Source organism: Ochotona princeps, chromosome 2 (genome assembly GCF_030435755.1).
Source record: "Ochotona princeps isolate mOchPri1 chromosome 2, mOchPri1.hap1, whole genome shotgun sequence".
NCBI classification, from domain to species: Eukaryota; Metazoa; Chordata; class Mammalia; order Lagomorpha; family Ochotonidae; genus Ochotona; species Ochotona princeps.
In genome coordinates, this window is record NC_080833.1 from 40,753,516 (window position 1) to 40,772,107 (window position 18,592).

The 18,592-nt window shown below is 52.8% G+C and overlaps 1 protein-coding gene across 3 annotated transcripts in view; it reads right to left on the bottom strand.

Moving 5' to 3' along the window:
* The window catches only part of TTC39A (tetratricopeptide repeat domain 39A), a 35,112-nt gene that overhangs the window by 14,533 nt on the left and 1,987 nt on the right, over window positions 1-18,592 (bottom strand). Inside the window, exons 1-6 of one of the 3 annotated variants that reach the window (XM_004588667.4) lie at window positions 13,673-13,819; window positions 13,326-13,430; window positions 3,055-3,186; window positions 2,348-2,424; window positions 1,426-1,493; window positions 538-602 (exon numbers count right to left, since the gene is read on the bottom strand). In XM_004588667.4, coding sequence (XP_004588724.1) covers window positions 538-602; window positions 1,426-1,493; window positions 2,348-2,424; window positions 3,055-3,186; window positions 13,326-13,430; window positions 13,673-13,716 — 491 coding nt within the window. In that variant the 5' untranslated portion in view covers window positions 13,717-13,819. Of the gene's footprint in view, window positions 1-537; window positions 603-1,425; window positions 1,494-2,347; window positions 2,425-3,054; window positions 3,187-13,325; window positions 13,431-13,672; window positions 13,820-18,592 lie in introns of those variants that run through there. The other 2 variants (XM_058654970.1, XM_058654976.1) reach the window with 2 other exon arrangements.

The window sequence follows — 18,592 nt, forward strand, 5'->3', positions numbered from 1 at the left end:
AAAAGCAGGACAAAGCTCCCAGAGTGACATGGCGAAGACTTAGGACTTGACTCAAACAGCAAGAGAGCTGGCAAGAGGTGACCTGGCAAGGTGTGTGCTGTGGAGACATCGTGCCAGCAGGAAAGTGGAGGGGCAGGGACACTTTTGGATTTCCTGGGACAATCCCAGCAGGGGTCCCCAGGTCAAGTGCCATGCACAGAATGTGTGGCGCATTCGACCCCAGCAACAGCTACCCCCAAACTCCCAGTGTCTCCGAGAAAGTCTCACCACGGGGCAGGGGGAGGGAGAGACGGTCACAGATTTATTCCTGCAAGGATTCAGGAGAAGTTCCTGAAAGGACTCGTCCCATACCCCCTCCCTAACTCCTCCAGCAGCCAGCTGTTTCTGCAGAGTCTGTATCTTCACCTCCCCCTTTACAAGGCAGGTGCCCAGCAGGCCCTCAGGGACCCAGATGAATGGCTGTGGCCAGAAAACCAGGCCCTCTGACTAGTCGTGGCCCCAGGGTCCCAGTACCAGCCGACCAACCAGGCCACTTACTTGTAGGTCTGGTAGCTGTTGCGAACCTTGATGCCACCCTTGATGAAGCTCACCATGTTCTCATCCTGCAGAAGAGACACGAGTGAGCGCCAATCCCAGGGTAGCTGTGGGCTCGAGAGCAACCCACGCCAGATGGTGAGCCTTCATCTAGCCCCCCATGCCCAAGTTCATAAGGGATCCCCTGGGGAGTGGAGGCAATCAGCTAAGTTACACCTCTCCAGCCTGGGGCCAACAACTACCCAGGGCACACCCAAGCCTCCTTCCCAGCCTCACACACACACACAGGCAGGCTGGTTAGCAGAGTCACAGGAAGTGTTGGTGGAGAGGAGGATGGATGCTGATTTTGGAAATTAGAATTGCTTGGAAGTTTTGTTGTTGTTTTTACAGAGTGCGTATTTATCCAATTTGTAATTTAAAGCACCAGGCTTGCCTGTATGCGGTACAACAGGTTAAGCCACTGCTTCCTGGGTTCACATCCCAGCTTAGCAATTGCTGGGCATGTGACCTCAGGCCAGTGGATCCTCTACGCACTCTCCTTGCAGGCCTCCAAGGTGCTGATTAAATAATACATGAAAAGGTAGGTGAAGACAACATGTAATGTGTGTGATGCATACCAACTGCACACCTGCTACATTGTAGGTGCCACAAGCATCTGTTGACCAAACCAAGTGCAAGGCAAGCCACTGTTTCCTCCCCTGGGGTGGGGGGTGCTTAACTGGAGTGCACTCAGTGATGGGGGAGGAGGGAAGCCTGTCAGAGCCTGCCCAGTGTCAGGGGCAGCGGGCTCCTGAGCCTCAGCCCTCAAGCAGATAGTTGTGGATGGTTGTGGCTGGGAATGTGGTGAGGCAGTTGCTAAAACTGTGGCTCCCAGCAAGCAGGAGCTCCTACCTGCAGGAAGGTCAAGGCCGCTCTCTGCAGCAGACACTCGGCGTAGCAGACCTCCGCGTGGATCTCCTCTGTGGGGAGAAGACCACAGCCCTGCAGCCTCCTGGGATGCTAGGTGGGTAGCTCATGCTCGATCCTGCTGCCCCCCTCAACCCTCCTCCCAAGCAAGGATAGCCTGAACTGCCACCTGTCCCCACTTGTACCCCAAACGTAGGTGGGGCTCCTTTGGAGTGCTCAGCCAGGTCCAAGTTCACTCCTGTCTCTCCCAAGGGATGTTGGCCAGCTCCCTCCCGCTAAGGAGGATGGATTTGGGGCTGTCTGGGTGCTATTGAGGCCACATGCAGAGCTTCCTGCACCAGCAGGTGCAGCACTGGCTGCTGGGATCTTCAGGGCTCTCCAGCAGACTACAACATCCTCCCCCACGGTAAAGAGTCCCAAATTGCTCAAGTTTGGGACCTCCAGGACTGACTGCCACATGTGCTTAGGGCACGAAGACACCACCCTGGAGACCACAGCAGCCCATACCTTCCCTGTCACTGCCATCAGCTGCCCTGTCTCAGAGTCAGCTTCTGGGACACACTCTCTCTGAAGGCACACACGAGCACAGATATAACATAATCCTAAACTCCCCTTGGCCTGAGCAGCCAAGTCCAGGGCCTGGGGATAGCACCTCCTTTCCTCTACTGGGGTCCCTGTCATACAAGCAGATCTTACCTACCCCCTATTCCTTGGCCAGACAGCACTTGCAGAAGGGCCCAGGTGTGACCCCTCCAGGTCCCAGTGAAGAGGCCAGAGCCTGACCCTCCCCACCCTCAGGCACTGCCAGGGAGGGTGACGCATCCCCATCCTCCCACCCCCACCACCGCCGGTGGCCAGGAGAAGATGCCTGGGCTTAGTGGGTGGGAGGCTGCTGCTGACGCCGCACCTTCCGTGAACTGGTCCATGGCGGGCCGGTGCACCAGGTTGCTGAAGGAATCTGTCACGGAAGACTTCCTCCGGTGCCTAGGGTGGAAGTGGGCTGCAGGTCACTTGAGGATGGTGAGCACGTGCCCAGCCCAGGTCACCTTTCTGCCACCCAAGTCCTATAGCAGCAGCACTAAGGGGACAACACAAAGGCTTGGGGGTCAGAAGGGTCACAGTGCCATAATTTTGACAAAAGCAAAACAAAAAACAAGCCACTTTGTTGCTCAGAGTCTCAAGGCCATGAGAGTCTGTGCCTGTCTCCCTGGCCGGGTGGTGTGGCCAGTGAAGTGGCACAGGTCCAATGGCTTCCTCAGTCACCAGTGCCCAGCGAGGGAGCGAGGGGCTGCCAGGTGAACGGTGAGTCGGCTGGTGTCTGGACCCCAGCTCTCTCAGCAGTGACTGTGCCAGATGCCAACCCTGCCTCAGTGACTGGTGTACTTAGGCAGTGCCCAGGACAGTTCAGGGACGTGTGTCATCACACCCAACTTCAAGAGGAGGGAGGTCAGGTCCAGGACAGGCCCTACCCGAGGTTGTATCAAGACAGTTTCCCGGGCACTGCGGGACACAACATTTTATCCAAAAGCAGCAGCACTGGGTGTCAGGACAGGTCAGAGTGACAGAAAGGCAGCTCTTGCAAGCTCTGTCCCTGGCCCCACCCCAAGCCCTGACCTCTGACACAGCGACTGGGCTTCCTTCATCATGTTTCCGGCAAGCAGGATGTCCTGCGGGTCAAAGGTCATCATGGCCTGCATCTCGAGGATGGTGGCGTACGTCAGTGAGTGGTACATACTCTCCTTGGTTCTGTCAGAGAGAAGGGACATTGAGAGCACAGGGTGGGCATGGAGTGGTGACAAGGCAGGTAAGACTGTCACCTGTGGTGCTAGCAACCCGTACACAAGGGTTCAAGTCCCAGCTGTTCCACTTCCAACTCAGCTCCCTGCTAGAGTGCCTGGGAAAGCAGCAGAGGATGGCCCGGGTCCCTGGATCCCTGCTCCCATGTGTGAGACCTGGAAGAAGGTCCACCTCCTGGCTTCATTTGGGGAATGAATCAAGAGATAGATCTTTCTTTCCCTCTGTGTAACTCTACCTTTCAAATACACAAATAGGGCCAAGCACAATAGCCTAGTGGCTAAAGTCCTTGCCTTGCGTACCCCAGGATCCCATACATGCGCTGGTTCTAATTCCAGCTACTCTATTTTCCATCCAGCTCCCTGCTTGTGGCCTGGGAAGGCAGTCAAGGACAGCCCAAAGCCTTGGGGCCCTGCACCCGCGTGGGAGACCCCTGGCGCCTGTTTTCAGATCGTCAGCTCCAGGCATTGCAGCTACGTGGGGAGTGAACCAGCAGATGGAAGACCTTTCTCTGTATCTCCTTCTCTCTGTAAATCTGACTTTCCGATAAAAAGTAAATAAATCTTTTTAAAAACACATAAACAAATTTAAATTCTACACAAAACAAAACAAAACTACTCCAGGGGTTCTGGATCTCACATTTACTTATTCATTTATTTATTTATTTATTTATTAAAGATTTATTTGTTTTTATTGGAAAGGCAGTTACACAGAGAAAAGGAGACAGAAACATCTTCTATCCTCTGGTTCACTCCCCAAATGGCCACAACAGCAGGAGCTGAGATGATCTGAAGCTAGGAGCCAGGAGCTTCTTCTAAGTTTCCCTTACGGGTGCTGGGTCCCGTCCTCTGCTGCTTTCCCAGGCCATAAGCAGGGAGTTGGATAGGAAGTGGAGTAGCTGGGACACAAACTGGTGTCAATATGGGATTTCAGTGCTTGCAAGGGGGGAATTTAGCCAATTGTGCTGTCACATCTCACATTCTGTTCCTAGGCCTTTTTTTTTTTCCCTTAAGATTTATTTTATTTTGTTTTGAAGGCAGAATGACAGAGAGAAGAGTTAGAGATCTTCATCCACTGGTTCACTCCCCAAAGGGCTGCAGTGGCAGAACTGAGTCCATTCAAAGTCAGGAGCTTCTTCCTTGTTTCCCACATGGATGTAAGGGGTCCGACAACTTAGCCTGTCCTCCAGTGCTTTCCCAGGCACACTAGTAGGAAGCTGGATCTGAAATGGAGCAGCTGGAACTCAAACCATCACCCATGTGGAATGCCAGTACCACAAGCAGATTCTTAACCTGCCATATTTCCAGCCTCCCCAGCTCTTCTTCCTGCCGAGTGATGCTTAGTGATTCCCCAAATCCACATCTGTTTGGCAGGAGGGCAGCAGCATGGCTGTGGTGAGCACAGCAAAGTCCTAGACTGCCATTCCCAGTAGCAGGGCCTGCCTCAGCTTCTGTCTCCATGGCCAACAGGGTGCCAATGTCCTGTCAGTGAGAGCCTTTCCATCCAATGCTGCACCCTCAGGGCTACCCCAACTCCACTGCCTGGATGTTCTCACAAGCCACCTGCAGCCACCAGCATCCCATCATCTGACCTTGTCACTCACTGGGTGCTTTGTTGGCTCCACCAGGTGGGGAGGGGGCATGCCCACCTCCTTTCTTGCTGTATCATCCCTACCTGGGAGCCACTGCACCCAACACATTCTCAGGCCTCTGGCCGTGTTGTTCCCTCGGTTGGCAATTCCCTTCCCTGACCTCAACATCCAACTTGTTCATGACGGCCCTCCAGGGCCTCCAAGACCACTGGGAAGAGGGGACTCTGCCTGCCAAGTGTCTGCCATTGGGGCTGTGCTACACCAGGCTGACATTGGGGGTGTTCCACTCTCTGGCCACAGAGCTTGCGACACCGCGCTGCTGCCATGGGCACCCTGAGCTGAGTACCCTGCCTCCCTGTGGCTCAACTGAATGGTGTCTGGGATGGAGGGAAGGTGACTGCTTAGTCTAACAGATGCCCATCCTCTCTGCACTTGGCTAAGTTGCCTAGGATTTGGCTTCTGGCAAGCAACACAATGCCACCTGCCTGGGTTGTGCTGGCCAGGGAGCAGGAGATGGATGGCTCTCTCCCGGGCCAGCACAGCAGGTGTGGGTGTTCTGTTCCCCTCCCCAGAGCCCTCGTTAATCATTTACTAAACGCCCAGCTCCAGGCATGTGCTGGGAATGTCAAGGGAGGGAGAGATGATTAAACTTTACAGTGCTGGGATTGTCAAGGGAGGGAGAGATGACTAAACTTTACAGACAGCGTGACTACACAGTCACGTGACTTGACCCGTATCCCTGCCTCACCCCTCGGTAAAGCTCCTCTACACAAGTGTCCGCAACTGCTTCCACCTTTGTTTCTGAAGGGAATAAAAGCCACGCCCCCCCAGCGGTGGACAGGAAACCTCTAAGCCTGTGGCAGGGGCTTCACGGGGGAGAGGGCAGCAACTGTGGGAAGAGCTGGCTGCCGCTGGTGGGGGCAGATCTTGAACTTCAGAGTCCCTTACATGCAGGTTGAATCTTGGCTTTGGGGCTGTCACTGTGGCATGGCAAGATAAACCTCTGCCTGTGGTGCCAGCATCCCATATGGGTGCCAATTCAAATACCAGCTGCTCCACTTCCAAATCCAGCTCCCTGGTAATGCACCCGAGAAAGCAGCAGAAGATGGCCCAAGTTTCTGGCCCCTGCAGTCATGTGAGAGACCTGGAAGAAGCTCCAGGCTCCTGGCTTTGGACCAGTCCACCTTCAGCCATTGCAGCCATTTGGGGGGATACACCAGTGGTTGGAAGGACCCCCTCATCCTCTCTCTCTCTCTCCTTCCTCTTCTCTCTGTACCTCTGCCTTTCAAAAAAAAATTCACTTTGCTAGCCCCAGATGTATGGCCTTGGTACGTTTCATGGCCTCTCTGAGCTTAATGTTCTCCCCCATAAAATGAATATAGTCATCCTTTTGATCTAGAACTTTTATTGTTTGTTTTTAAATTTTATTTATGTATTTAATGTATTTGAGAGGTACACACACACAGAGATTGTCTGCCTGCTGGTTCCCTCCCTAAATGCCCGCAACAGCCAGAACTGGGTTAGGCCAAGCCAGGATCCCAGAACACAATCCAGTTCTCCCACTTCAGTGCCAGGGACTCAGGAACTTCAGCCATGGCCTGCTGCCTCCCCGGGTGCATGAGCAGGCAGCTGGGTCAGAAGTGGAGCAATCAGAACTCCAACAGTACACTCCAATGGGAGATGGGAGTGTCCCTGGAGGCATCTATGAGGCCAAGCACCTGCCTCTGCAGGACCTTCTCAGGGGCAAGCCACACAGCAGTGCTCACTGAGAGAGTCCTCTGCCCTGCCTGGGCTGAGGGTTACATCTCTCCACGAGGCTTCCTCCATGGAGCAGGCCTCTGGCACAGGGGTTGCGATGCTGTTTGGGCAGGCCACATCTCACATCAGAGTGTCTACACTTTGCTTCAGACTCCAGCTCCCTGCCAGTGCACACCTGAGAGGCAGCAGGTGATGCCCCCAGTAGTGTGGTCCCTGACACCCATGCTGCAAGCCTGGGTTCAGTTCTGGCCTGCTTGCTCCCAGCCTGTCCCAACCACTGCTGCTGTGGGCGTCTGGAGGATGAACCAGTGGGTGCAAAGTCCACGTCTGTGTCTCAGTTCCTTCCAAATCAAAGTAAATTTAAAAAATCCCAATCTGTAAAGCAACAAGTATTATAAATCCAAGACAAAAGAAAAAGATATTGCAGCAAAATCCAGCTAGTATGCATAGATAAAAATAAAAAGTTACGCCCGGCAGCATGGCCTAGTGGCTAAAGTCCTCGCCTTGAACGCCTCGGGATCCCATATGGGTGCTGGTTCTAATCCTGGCAGCTCCACTTCCCATCCAGCTCCCTGCTTGTGGCCTGGGAAAGCAGTTGAGGACGGCCCAATGCTTTGGGTCCCTGCACCCATATGGGAGACCTGGAGGGGGTTCCTGGTTCCTGGCTCCGGATCAGCGCAGCACCGGCCGTTGCGCTCACTTGGGGAGTGGATCATTGGACAGAGGATCTTCCTCTCTGTCTCTCCTCCTCTCTGTATATCTGACTTTGTAATAAAAATAAATAAATCTTAAAAAAAATAAAATAAAAAGTCAAGTAGGTTTGCTTCCAGTTTGAAACATTCGTTTATGGGTGATTTTTTTTTTTAAGATTTATTTTATTTTTATTACAAAGTCAGATGTACTGAGAGGAGGAGAGACAGAGAGGAAGTGAAGCTGCCGGGATTAGAACCAGCGGCCATATGGGATCAAGGTGAGGACCTTAGCCACTAGGCCACGCCGCCAAGCCCTATAGGTGATTTTAAAATGTGTATTCTGGAGCCTGGCACAATAGCACAATAGGCTAAGCACCCATCTGCAGTGCCAGCATCCCATATGGGTACCAGTTCGAGTACTGGCTGCTCTACTTTCAATTCAGCTCCCTGCTGATGGCCTGGGAAAGTCGTGGAGGACGTCAAAGTCCTCCCTCTGCTGGAAATAACCCTTTTCATCCAGTTGACCCAGAAGACGCTGCTGGCTTCCGGCTTTGCATCAGCCCAGCTCTGGTCATTGCAGCCATTTGGGGATTGAACCAGTGGATAGAAAATCTGTCTCTCCTCTCAGCAACTTTGTTTTTAATTTTTTTTTTAATCTTAAGCAAAAAAGTATATTCGGGGTGGTTGATTGTAGCAGGAAATTGTTACTACCTTCAGAATCCATATCCTGGGACTGGCACAATGGCCTAGCTAATCTTCCACCTCCAAGTGCCAACATCCCATATGGGTGGTGGTTTGTGTTCCAGTTGTTCCACTTTGCATCCAGGATTCTGCTTGTGGCCAGGGAAAGCAGCGAAGGACAGCGCAAAGCCTTGGGATCCTGCACCCATGTAGGAGACCTGGAAGAAGCTCCAGGCTCCTAACTTCAGATCATCTCGTCTTCTGCCATTATGGCCATTTGAGGGGCACACCAGTGGTTGGAAGGACCCCCCCACCTTCTCTCTCTCGGAAGTGAACCTGAGGATGGAAGATCTTTCTCTGTCTTCCTTTGTGTAAATCTGCCTTTCCAATAAAAATAAATTAATCTTAAAAACTAGAATCCGAGTCCTATATCAGGGTGCCTGTGTTTCAGTCTCCACTCCAGTTTCAATTCTAACTTCCTGTTACTCTATACCTTGAAGCAGCAGGTGTCCACTCAAGGGGGTCCCTGCTGCCCTGCAGAATGCCAGGATTAAGGCCTGGGCTTGTAGTTTTAGCCTGGCCCAGTTTTGGCTTTTGTTGGTGTTTGGGGAGGCAGCCAGCAGATGGAGGCTCTCTTGTCTCCCTCACTCTCAAATAAAATTGTCTGTCTCACTTTCAAATAAAACTAATTTAAAAATCACTAAAATTAAGCAGCACATTGACTCATCTCCCAATCTTCAGCTCCTGCCTCTTCCTGCCCCCACTGCATGTCTGAGCCTCACAGCTCAGCTGCACCTGCCCTGTTCCACCTGCAGAACCCAAGCTGCTGCTGCTGCTGGGCCCAGGAAGAGGAACTACCCCACCCAGCAACTGGCAAACAAAGTGGAATTTCTGGTCTGAGGTCCCAGGCCCCAGCGTGCACCTGTAGCTATGAATCCTGGCCCCTCCCCAGACTGCCACCTGGAAGCCCCTCAACTCGGAACTGGACTAGAAAATGGGACATAGAGGCATGCCATCCCAAACATCAGAAACTCTATTTACTTTGCACCCCATGAGTTCTGGTTTCCACACATAGCACCCAGGTCCCTCCCTGCTGAGCTGAACCCAGTTTTGGCACATGGTGTCCATTGGGGTCTCATGTTTTGGGCCCCAGACCTGCGGACAGGACAGGGAGGGCTCCAGAAAAGCCATCAGCAGAACAGTGTTGGGGCCAAAGGCTCCTGGCCACCTGCAGGTCAGCTGCACCAGTGGCCTCAAGCCCTTTCTTTCTCAGCCAGCATCCAAGGGGCAGGCCAGCTTCTTGGTAGCCAGCCTATCCTGCCTTGTAACTACCATCTGGGCCTAACCCCACTGCTCCTTCCTGTTCCACCCTGTTCCACCCTGTCCCAGCCCAGGGCTTCACACTTGCCCAGGTGGCTCCTCTCCCTCCCCAAGTCCCGACTCCTTCATCACCATGAGTGTTCTTGTCATGCTGCTCCTCTCAGTTTCCCCTCATGGCCCACCTCTCCAGCCCCAGCTGCTTCCAGGGGCTCCTTGTGTCACCCTGCCTCCTCCCGGCTGGGGCTGGCCTCAGCTCTCCCAGCTCAGTCAGCCTGGCTGTCTCCAATGCTCCAATGTAGTGGACCTTCATTCCTGCCAGGCTTGTGCATAAGCCATTCCCTCTGTCCAGAAATGACTCTACTGATCCGGCTGGCTCCTCAGCCAGCCATCTCATAAACTTCACTGCTAGGTCCAGCTTTGCATGTGGGTAGTTTGTGCGGCAGCATGAGGCCTTGTTATGGAGTGGATAATAGGGTGTTTCCCAGAGGTCCCCCTGTAAACAGCTTGGGGCCCAGAACCTTGTGTTAGTGAATTAGAGGTGGAAATCAATCCAGGTATGGTGCCTGGAGACGAGGCCTTGGGAAGTGGTTAGGTTGAGATGGGCTGTTGAGGGGAGCTCCTGGGATGGAATCCTGATGTCTATAAGGAGAGACACATGCAGGGGTGTGCCCTGTGTCTCTGCTGGCCACATGTCTGTCTGTCCCCCTGTGGCCTCACCAGATGCCCGAATCAGTTGGATCTTGGACGTGAACCTCCAAAAGTGTGAGCTGAAATAAGAGGCTCCTTTCAGCCCTCTTAGCAGCAGTAATGCAAAGCTGCTCAACACGGATCCCACACTTGGCTTAGTCTGCTACCTTGGCCTTTTGACTTAAATTAATTTTGTATTGAATGAGTGGCCTGCACTTCCCTGCAACCACACTTGCAGCGCAGAAAGCCTGATGGCCAGCCCCTTTACCACATGTTCTTGGTGCTGGTTTCACTGTGTCCTTGCTGCAGCCCCCATCTTGTTCAGTGTTGCAGGCTCCGTACCTGACACAGCACCAGCCACACGCGGGTGCCTGGGAGGTGCTGCTGAAGGAACCAGTGACAGCTTCACAACCAACCTGCCCCGGGGACATACCTAGACCCTGTCTTTGTCACACAGATAGGCCCTGCCCCCAAGTCCTTGGGATGCCCCCTTCTCCTCCATAGCCTCCTCCCTTCCTGCTTCCTGCTGCCCCAGCCTCTCGCTGTCTGCTGGTCCCCTCCACTCAGCTCCTTCATACCAACTCCAGCTCTGTCAAAGCACTCGATGCCAAACCTGCAACTTGCTGTGGCTCCTGGCTAGGAATGGCAGCCTGGGGGCCACCCAACTGGCACCATGCAGGGCTCGAGCATGCAGCACCTGGGCTGCAGGACCAAGCCTTGGCAGTCATTGCACTGCTCAGAAACACTGTTCCCCCTCCTCTCGCCCCCATCACCGCCTGGACCCCACCTCTCATGAGACTCCTGCCTCTGCCCTCAGAAATCCCAGGACACGGAACGTCCTGCATCCCGGCCCCTACATGTCTCCATGCACAGCCTTTATGTTTCTACATGTGCTCCTTGGAAAGGCATGAGCCCTGCCACCTTCCCCATGCTGGCAGCCCCTGGCTCCATTGGGGATCCACAAGCACAAACAGTCAGAGCATGGGTTGAGGGGCAGCATGGGCCTGGGTTTGATTCCCAGCTCTGTCACTTGTTAAGCACACTCAATTAGTCATCAAAAAACAGAAACAAACAACAAACAAAACAAAAACAACAACAACAAAAAACAAGGGCAGCGGCTTCTAGCTCCAGGGACAGTGCTCAGGGACCGATACACTGTTAGGTGCCACGAATCAGAATCCGCGATGCCAATGACACCCAAAGAAGTGACATGCAGTGGTGTGTCAGGGACAGGGGGTGTGGTAAGTCAGGTCACTTCCTGGGTTCCAGCCCTCACTGACTAGATGAGGCAATGGGAACATTAAACAAGCATGCCCCACCAAGAGGAGTGGCAAGCACAGGTGAACCCCAGTAGCTCTAACGTTCCCAAGGCCGCAATTGGAGAGGAGGCTGTGAGAAAGATTCTCTCTAGACCAGACTTCTCAAAGAAGTCCAGCCATGAGAGGACATTCAGCAGTTCCTGGAAACACTTCTGGGTTGTCACAAGATGCGACGTGATTTCACCTCTGGGAACATTGTGCAATGTTTGGAGTCATTTCTGGCTGTCACAGGTGGAGGGGGCAGGGTGCCACTGCAGCCTGGAGGAAAGCTCTTAAGCTCAACAAGCAGGGAGTAAGGGAGGAATCCCTTCTTTTGGAATGGGGTGGGCTGAGATAGAAAAGCCACACTTCTTTCCTTGGGTTGGGAAAGGTAGCTTAGGTGAAGACTGGTTTCTCTGGGTGTTGTCCCCCGCTACCCCATCTGCCATGGGGGACCAGGGAAAAGCCCTCTTAGGACCCTGTGCTGGCTGCAGCTCTGGCTCTGGGAGCAGCCATGGCATCTGGTTCTAACATTTTCTTCCACGCTCTGACTCCAGCTACTGGTTCCACATCTGCTAGACAGTTTAGAGCTGCACCAAGTATAGCCTGGCCTGAGCTGGGTTGTAGAGGATGAGATGGGGTCAGGAGGTGGGGGAGGCTGGCCTGACACAGGCCTGGCTGGCCAAGGTCATACCCAGATCCCCTGAGAGTGGGTGGGAAGGTATGGGGATGGTGCCAGGGGTCTCCCTCTGATCATCACACCCTAGGGACTCCCACCCCTTGGCACGAGCTGAGCCGTGAGAAAAAGTGGTTGGTCAATGCCAAGAGACAGAACAGGTAGCCCAGCTCCACTCGGCAGCTGCTTTTCCCCAGGGCTTGGGGACAAGTAAGGCAGCACAGGCCCCCAGCTCAGGCCAAGAGGAGGGAACTATGGAAAGGTAGGCAGCAGACAGGATGGGCCCTGCCCCAACCTCAGGACCCGGGTGGCTGTCTCCAGAGTCTCCAGGCCCAATATTGAAGGACTCTTCTTTGTGGATGCCAAACCACCCCATCTGCTGACACCTGGAGCCAACTCTTTGCCAAATCACCCAAAAGCCAATCCAACCAATTACAGGGCTGCATGCCACTGATGTCCCATGGGCCATTGAGTGAATGCAAAGAGAATCAGAAAGGGGCACGGTAGGTAGAACCATTGCCTATGGTATCAACATCCTATATGGGCACCAGTTTATGTCCTGGCTATTCCACTTTCCATCCAACTCCCTGATAATGTGCCTAGGAAAGCAGCAGAGGAGGGCCCCTACACCCATGTGGGAGATCAGAAGCTCCTGGCTTTGACCAGACCCGGTTTTGGCCACTGCAGCTATTTAGTGAGGCAGTGAATGACAGATCTCTCTCTCAGTAATTCTGCCTTTCAAATAAATACATAAATCTTCAGAAAAGGAGAGAGAGAGAGAGAGAGAGAGACTGCCTAGAATGCTTACAATCTGTATCAGAGCGGTTTGAGTCCTGGCTCCTCTGATTCCAATCTAGCTTCCCACCAATGCTAACACTGGGAGGTGGCAGGCAATGGGTGAATTGCTGGGGTCCTGACCACCTATGTGACAGACTTGGACGGAGTTGCTCCTGGATTAAGCCTGGGCCAGCCCTACCTATGGATGGTATTTGGGAAATGAATAGCAGATGGAAGACCTCTGTGTATTGGTCCCTCATGTGGCTCTCTTTGCCTTTCAAATAAAACAAGAACAAATATTTTTAAGAATCGAACCTTGGGGCAGTGATCTTGGTGACAGTCTCACTGTGCACAGGCTGTGCAACAGAGAGCCTGAGTCATTTTCCTAGAATTTCTCTAAACTCATGGTGAGTTAGCTACACAGGGTCCCTTCTCACACAAAACCACTGGTCCTCCAGGTCTCCACACACCCCAGCCCTGTACACATGTGTGCATGCATACACACACACAGTTTCTCTCTTTCTCTCTCTCTCTCTCTCTTTCTCTCTCTCTCTCTCTCTCTCACACACACACACACACAGCCTGCACCCCCTCCCGGGCCAGAGCCTCACCTGGGCTGGAGGTAGCTGAGTGCTTCTGAGAACTGGTTGGTGAGGAAGAGGTCCAGGGCCGTCATGCACTGGTCCAGGGCCTCATGGAGGCTGCTCCCAGGAGTCCTGGGGGAGAGACAGGGGCCTGACTCAGGAGCCTCCCACCCATCCTGCTTGAATAGAGCCTCAGAGCCCGGCTCCACCTCCCCAGTTCAATCGCTGGCACAAGCTTCTTGGGGCTACCCAGTCCACATTGGGTACAGGGACAACTGGGACTCATGCCTTGCTGTCTCCAAGGGTGGGAGGGAGAGGATCTATAAAACCACAGAGGGCTGAGGGCGAGGCAGTCTGTGAACAAGTCGTCTTACCCTTCACACTGGAAAAGGCAGTCTTTTTGGCCCTTCTGACCCATAGGGTTTTGCTGCCCCCAGGGTGGGGTACACAGCCCACCCACTACGTCTCACTTGAGTCCCTCTCACACTCTTCCTTCTCTAGGCCTCCTCCTGCCTCCCAGCCTGCATTCTAGAACCCCAGATGCTGTCACAATGGGCTTTGGGAGGCGGTGGGCTTGTCAGAGTAAACTCACAGGGCTTTACCCACTCAAGGGTCCCCTTCCCCACTGCGTCTCTGCAACACCTCACCCCCATCAGCTATGCTTTGCTGATTTTCCTGTTTATCGTCTGCCTCCTCCCAGAAGGCAGGACTCCCTGCTGGGATCACTGCTGTGTGGCCAGCCCCTAACATTTGGCACCAAGCAGTTTGTGAAGAAACATTCATTCAATGAAGGAACGGTTCCCAGACTGGAACCATTTTTGGCTTCAGCTTTCCTGTCTGAACCATGAGATGAAGCTAAGCATCCCAGAAGACCTATCTGATGCTTTGGTTGAGAATGCCTGTTCTCAAGGAGTTTTTCTTGAGCAAAAGAAAGTTCCAGAAAGAGGAAGAAGGACCTCACGGGAGGGAAATCTTATTCCCCAAACAGTAAGCTAAGACTAAACCCCTTTCCCACTAGGTAAACTCCTACCCGCACACTGAGGCTTAGCCCTAAGGTTTCCTCCTCCAAGATGTGTCTTCTCTGGAACTGAACTCGGGCTCTTTCTCCCAGCCTTGCTCTTCCCTGACCAGTGCCATTCTAATAAGGCGAACTCCTCCACCCAGTTTCTCAAGCCAGGAGGAGTTTGGTAGTTTTCCTTGATCCTTCCCTCTCCCTGACCTCTGCCACCCACTCCTCACTAAATCCCCTTAATTCTGCTTCCCAACATCTGCAGCTCCTTTGCCCTGTCTGCTCAGTGTCCTGGCCGGGACTTCCCTACCACGCCTGCCAACCTGTTTCCTTCTCATGCCAATGACATACTTTTCAGTTCCTAAGATTCCACTCATTCTCTTTCAAATCTGCTCAGCTTTTGGAGCCATCTTCTGTTCCCTGCTCCAATTCCTGTGCACATTTGAAGCACAATTATTTCTACTCTCAATGGCATCGACCTATCCTTGTAGATCTGGGAGAACTTCCATTCTGTTCCTTGCTTCTGATGCCTGCTGCTCACAGGGCCCTGTCTCATGTGCATTTTTTTCTATTAGTTAGCTCATGTGCATTTTGTAATGTCATGAACTCATGTTTGCCTGTGCTTACAGGCATTGTGGATAAGGACACAGGCTTCCAGAAAGCTTAGTAACCTGCCTGGCTTACCTTGGGCGCTACTGCTACAGACCAACTAAGCTATTAAGTTACTCTCTGATATTTTGGGGACTGGAAAAGCACTGTGTACTCAGATCCAAAAACGTACATGAAATAAAACTCTTAAAAGTGTATGAAGGCAGACACCAACATTTAACTTTTCTAGACAAGTCTTTTTTTCCTCTACCAGAACCGTTGTCTCCCTTTGTAGGCTGGCTGGATCTTTGTGGCTAATCCTCCTGTTGGCTTAGATTGTAGCCCTTGCAGAGGTCCACGCTTGTCCCAAGTTCCAACTCACATTGTGTGCAAGCCCAAGGCCTAGACCCTGAGTAACCACTTAAGACATGAAGCTCTGGGTTTCTAGAATCTGAAAAATCCCTATGGCTGCTGTGGTTTTATCTCATTTACCAGCATCTTCCTTCTCAGCCCGAGAGACTCTGTTAGTTCTGTAGCAGATTGGGATTATATTTTATGCGATCAGCCTCCAGCTACTGTTTTTAAGGGAGAAACATTATTTTGTCTAACCCCTCAATGGCCAAACGTATCTTTACTACTTTTAATAAAACCCAGACTTGACCATGTTACTTCTGCACTTAAAATTCTTCCCTAGGGCAGGTGTCTGGCCCAGTAGTGAAGACACCTGCACCTACATCAAAATATGTGGGTTTGAGTTCTGGCTCCCCCTTCAGTTGAATTTTCTGCTAATGTGTGTGCTGGAAGGCAGCAGTGATGCTCGAGTGCTTGGGTACCCGCTTGGGAGACCTGCATTCGGTGCAGGCTCTTGCTTTCAGCCTAGTCCAACTCTCGCCACTGAGGACATCTGGGGAGTACAGCAGCAGATGAGAGCTGTCTGTTTTCTGTACCTCTCAAATAAATATTACAATCCTCCACTGGTTTCCCACCTCTCTTAGGGTCAAGCCCAAGCCCCTTGCCATGGCCTAGAAAGCCCCTTCCAAAGCTGCCCCTGCCTCTCTTCAAGAGGCTGGACAGCATCTACTTGCCTTTGTGCCCAAGGCACAGCCTTGTGCCTACTGTCCAAGCTGTGCAGCTCTGTAGGATGCATTGGTGAAGAGGCCATGCAAGCCAATTGTTCTGGCATTCACCTACCACTCTCTCCTGGAGTCCTCAAACTGCTAGCCAAGATGGGATTGTCACCCACACCGCAGATGAGGAAATTGAGGCACCGAGGACAGGTAACTCGGCCAAGGTCACATGACCAGTGTGAGCTGTAACCCAAGCTTCTGCCTGGGTAAGTGCTCATCAGCTTAGGCTTATGGCATCTGCAAACGACTCCAAAGCCGAGAACCTGCCTCCCGGGTCTGCACACACACTCTGCCCGACCAAGGAAGAGGTCTGCCTGCTTGTCTCCCAGGACCAAAAGCCATTCAGCCTGATGAATGCTAGGGCAGAACAGTGAATTCCCTCCCCTAGTAGCCCTGGCCTGTCTCTCCCCAAGTGTGTGTGTGTGTGTGGAGGTAGGGGGCAGCAGGCCTTGGCTGAGTTTACTTCTTACCTCCCCCTCCAGCTCTGAATCAGGCCTGGGGCTGGGCTCAGGGACAGGGAGGACCTAGACCTGGGTCTGCTTACATCCTTAAAGAGCAACAGATGCAGTCAGAGACGGTGGAGGCCACAAGATGAGGGCTGGGATGGGGGCCCGAGGGCTAGACTAGACCTTCAAGGAAGTCATCAGGAAAACACAGCCTGGAATTAGGAACAAGAATGACCAAGAAGCAAAGGGTAGTGGAGGCAATGACATGAAATAAGCAAGTATGAGAAGTCTGGGAGGGTTGAAAAACAGGGAGGGTAAAGGACCAGCTAAATGGAGGTGGGGGTGCGGAGTGCGGCTGGCTAGGAACTTTTTCATCTAAAAATATTTTATGTATTTGAAAATCAGAGCTACAGAAGAGACAGCGAAAGAAATCCTCCTTTACTCCCCAAATGGCTGCAACGGCCAGAGCTTAGGCCAGACCACAGCCAGGAGCCAGGAATTTCTTCCTGATCTTCCAGGCAGGCATAGGAGTTCAAGCACTTAGGCCAGCCTCCATTCCTTTTTCAAGATGAATCAGAAACCCATGGGAAACATGGGACTCAAACCCATGTTCACATGGAATGCTGGCATTGCAAGTGGTGGCTTTTACCCACTATGTCAGAGTGCTGCCAGCCCTGACTAGGGACCTCAGCCTTGTTTGACTTAATAACAGCATGAACAACGGCCCTACCACCAAGAGAATTTCACTGTGGATTGTATTTCAACTGATGGCTGCATTGTTGCACTTCAGCCTCCAACCCCAGGGAGCTCTTATCTGCTTCTGATTGAAGCAGTGAAGACAGTGAAGACAGGACAGGAGGCTGGCAGCAGGATGAAATGCTTTCTGCACAAGCAACAGTGCCAACCCTTCCCCTGCCCTGGCTGGGGCTGCCACTCCCTGAACCATGGCTAGCCCTGTGTCTTCAAGGCCTTTCTGCTCACAGCACCTTCTTGGGCTCTAGCGACATGCTCCTACAGCGATGGTGGCCTCTCTGCTGTGCCTGGGAGGACAGGAGGAGCCACACTGGAGGAAACAGAGCAATGGGCAATCCCAAAAGCTCTGGAATGGTGTGGGGGGGGATTCCCCCCACTTAGATCCCTCCCACAGTTGAGGCCCAAGTGGAAGACAGCTGGAGGGTGGACGGGGTAGCAGGTAGTCTGCACCTACTCCACTCTGTCCATCCCTCCCACTTCCCTACCATAATCCACCTTAGAGCTTCCTGGGCGGAGCTGGACAGAGCTGGGAGATGTTCAGTTCCTGGTGGGAACAGAAGTCCCACCCACCTGAGTCCAGGCCAGGGAGTTCAGCGAGGGAAGCTGCAAGGCCCTCAGAGGCAGCCTGGAGCCTGCTTTTGGTCCCCACACCACCATGCCAACGAGCACTTTGGCTCAGAGCATAGTCATGTGTCCTGTGGGTTCCAAAGTGACCATTATCTCAAATGTGTTTTATTTTCAATGTATTTGAAAGGCAGAGACCCAGAGGAAGAGACAGAAATGGATTTCCATCCACTGGTTTACTCTCCAAAGGCGTGCAACCACCAGGGCCGCACGAGGCCAAAGCTAGGAGCCAGGAGCTCCATCCGGGTCTCCCACATGGGCATCAAAAGCACCTGGGCTTGAGTCCCCCTGCTGCCTCCAGGGCGTGCACCAGCAGGAATTTGGACTCAGTAGCAGGGAGCTGGAACCGAGCCAGAACTGGAACCCAGGCACCTCAGCATGGAGTCCAGGTGGGTGTCCTAAGTGGCGTCTTTAGCTATGGACCCAAACGCTTGCCTCCCAAAAAGACCTTTCCAAATTGCAAACAGCATTGTGAGTCTCCTTCTGGAGTGTCCCTTGACCGCGCACAGAGCAACGTCACACGGTACAGATCAGTGTAGCATGGCCTTCAGCTCAGCAAGTACATGCTGGATAACCTTGGGAAAAGCCTTTAACCGACACCTCTCAGCCTTGCAAAGAATGACTGGGACTGTGTAAAACACCAGAGGATATACTCAGACTTCTAACACTGCACCATCATCATCTCCTCATACAGCTGCATTGACTTTCTAATGAAACCCAGCAGCTTTAAAAAAAGGAGTGCATGGG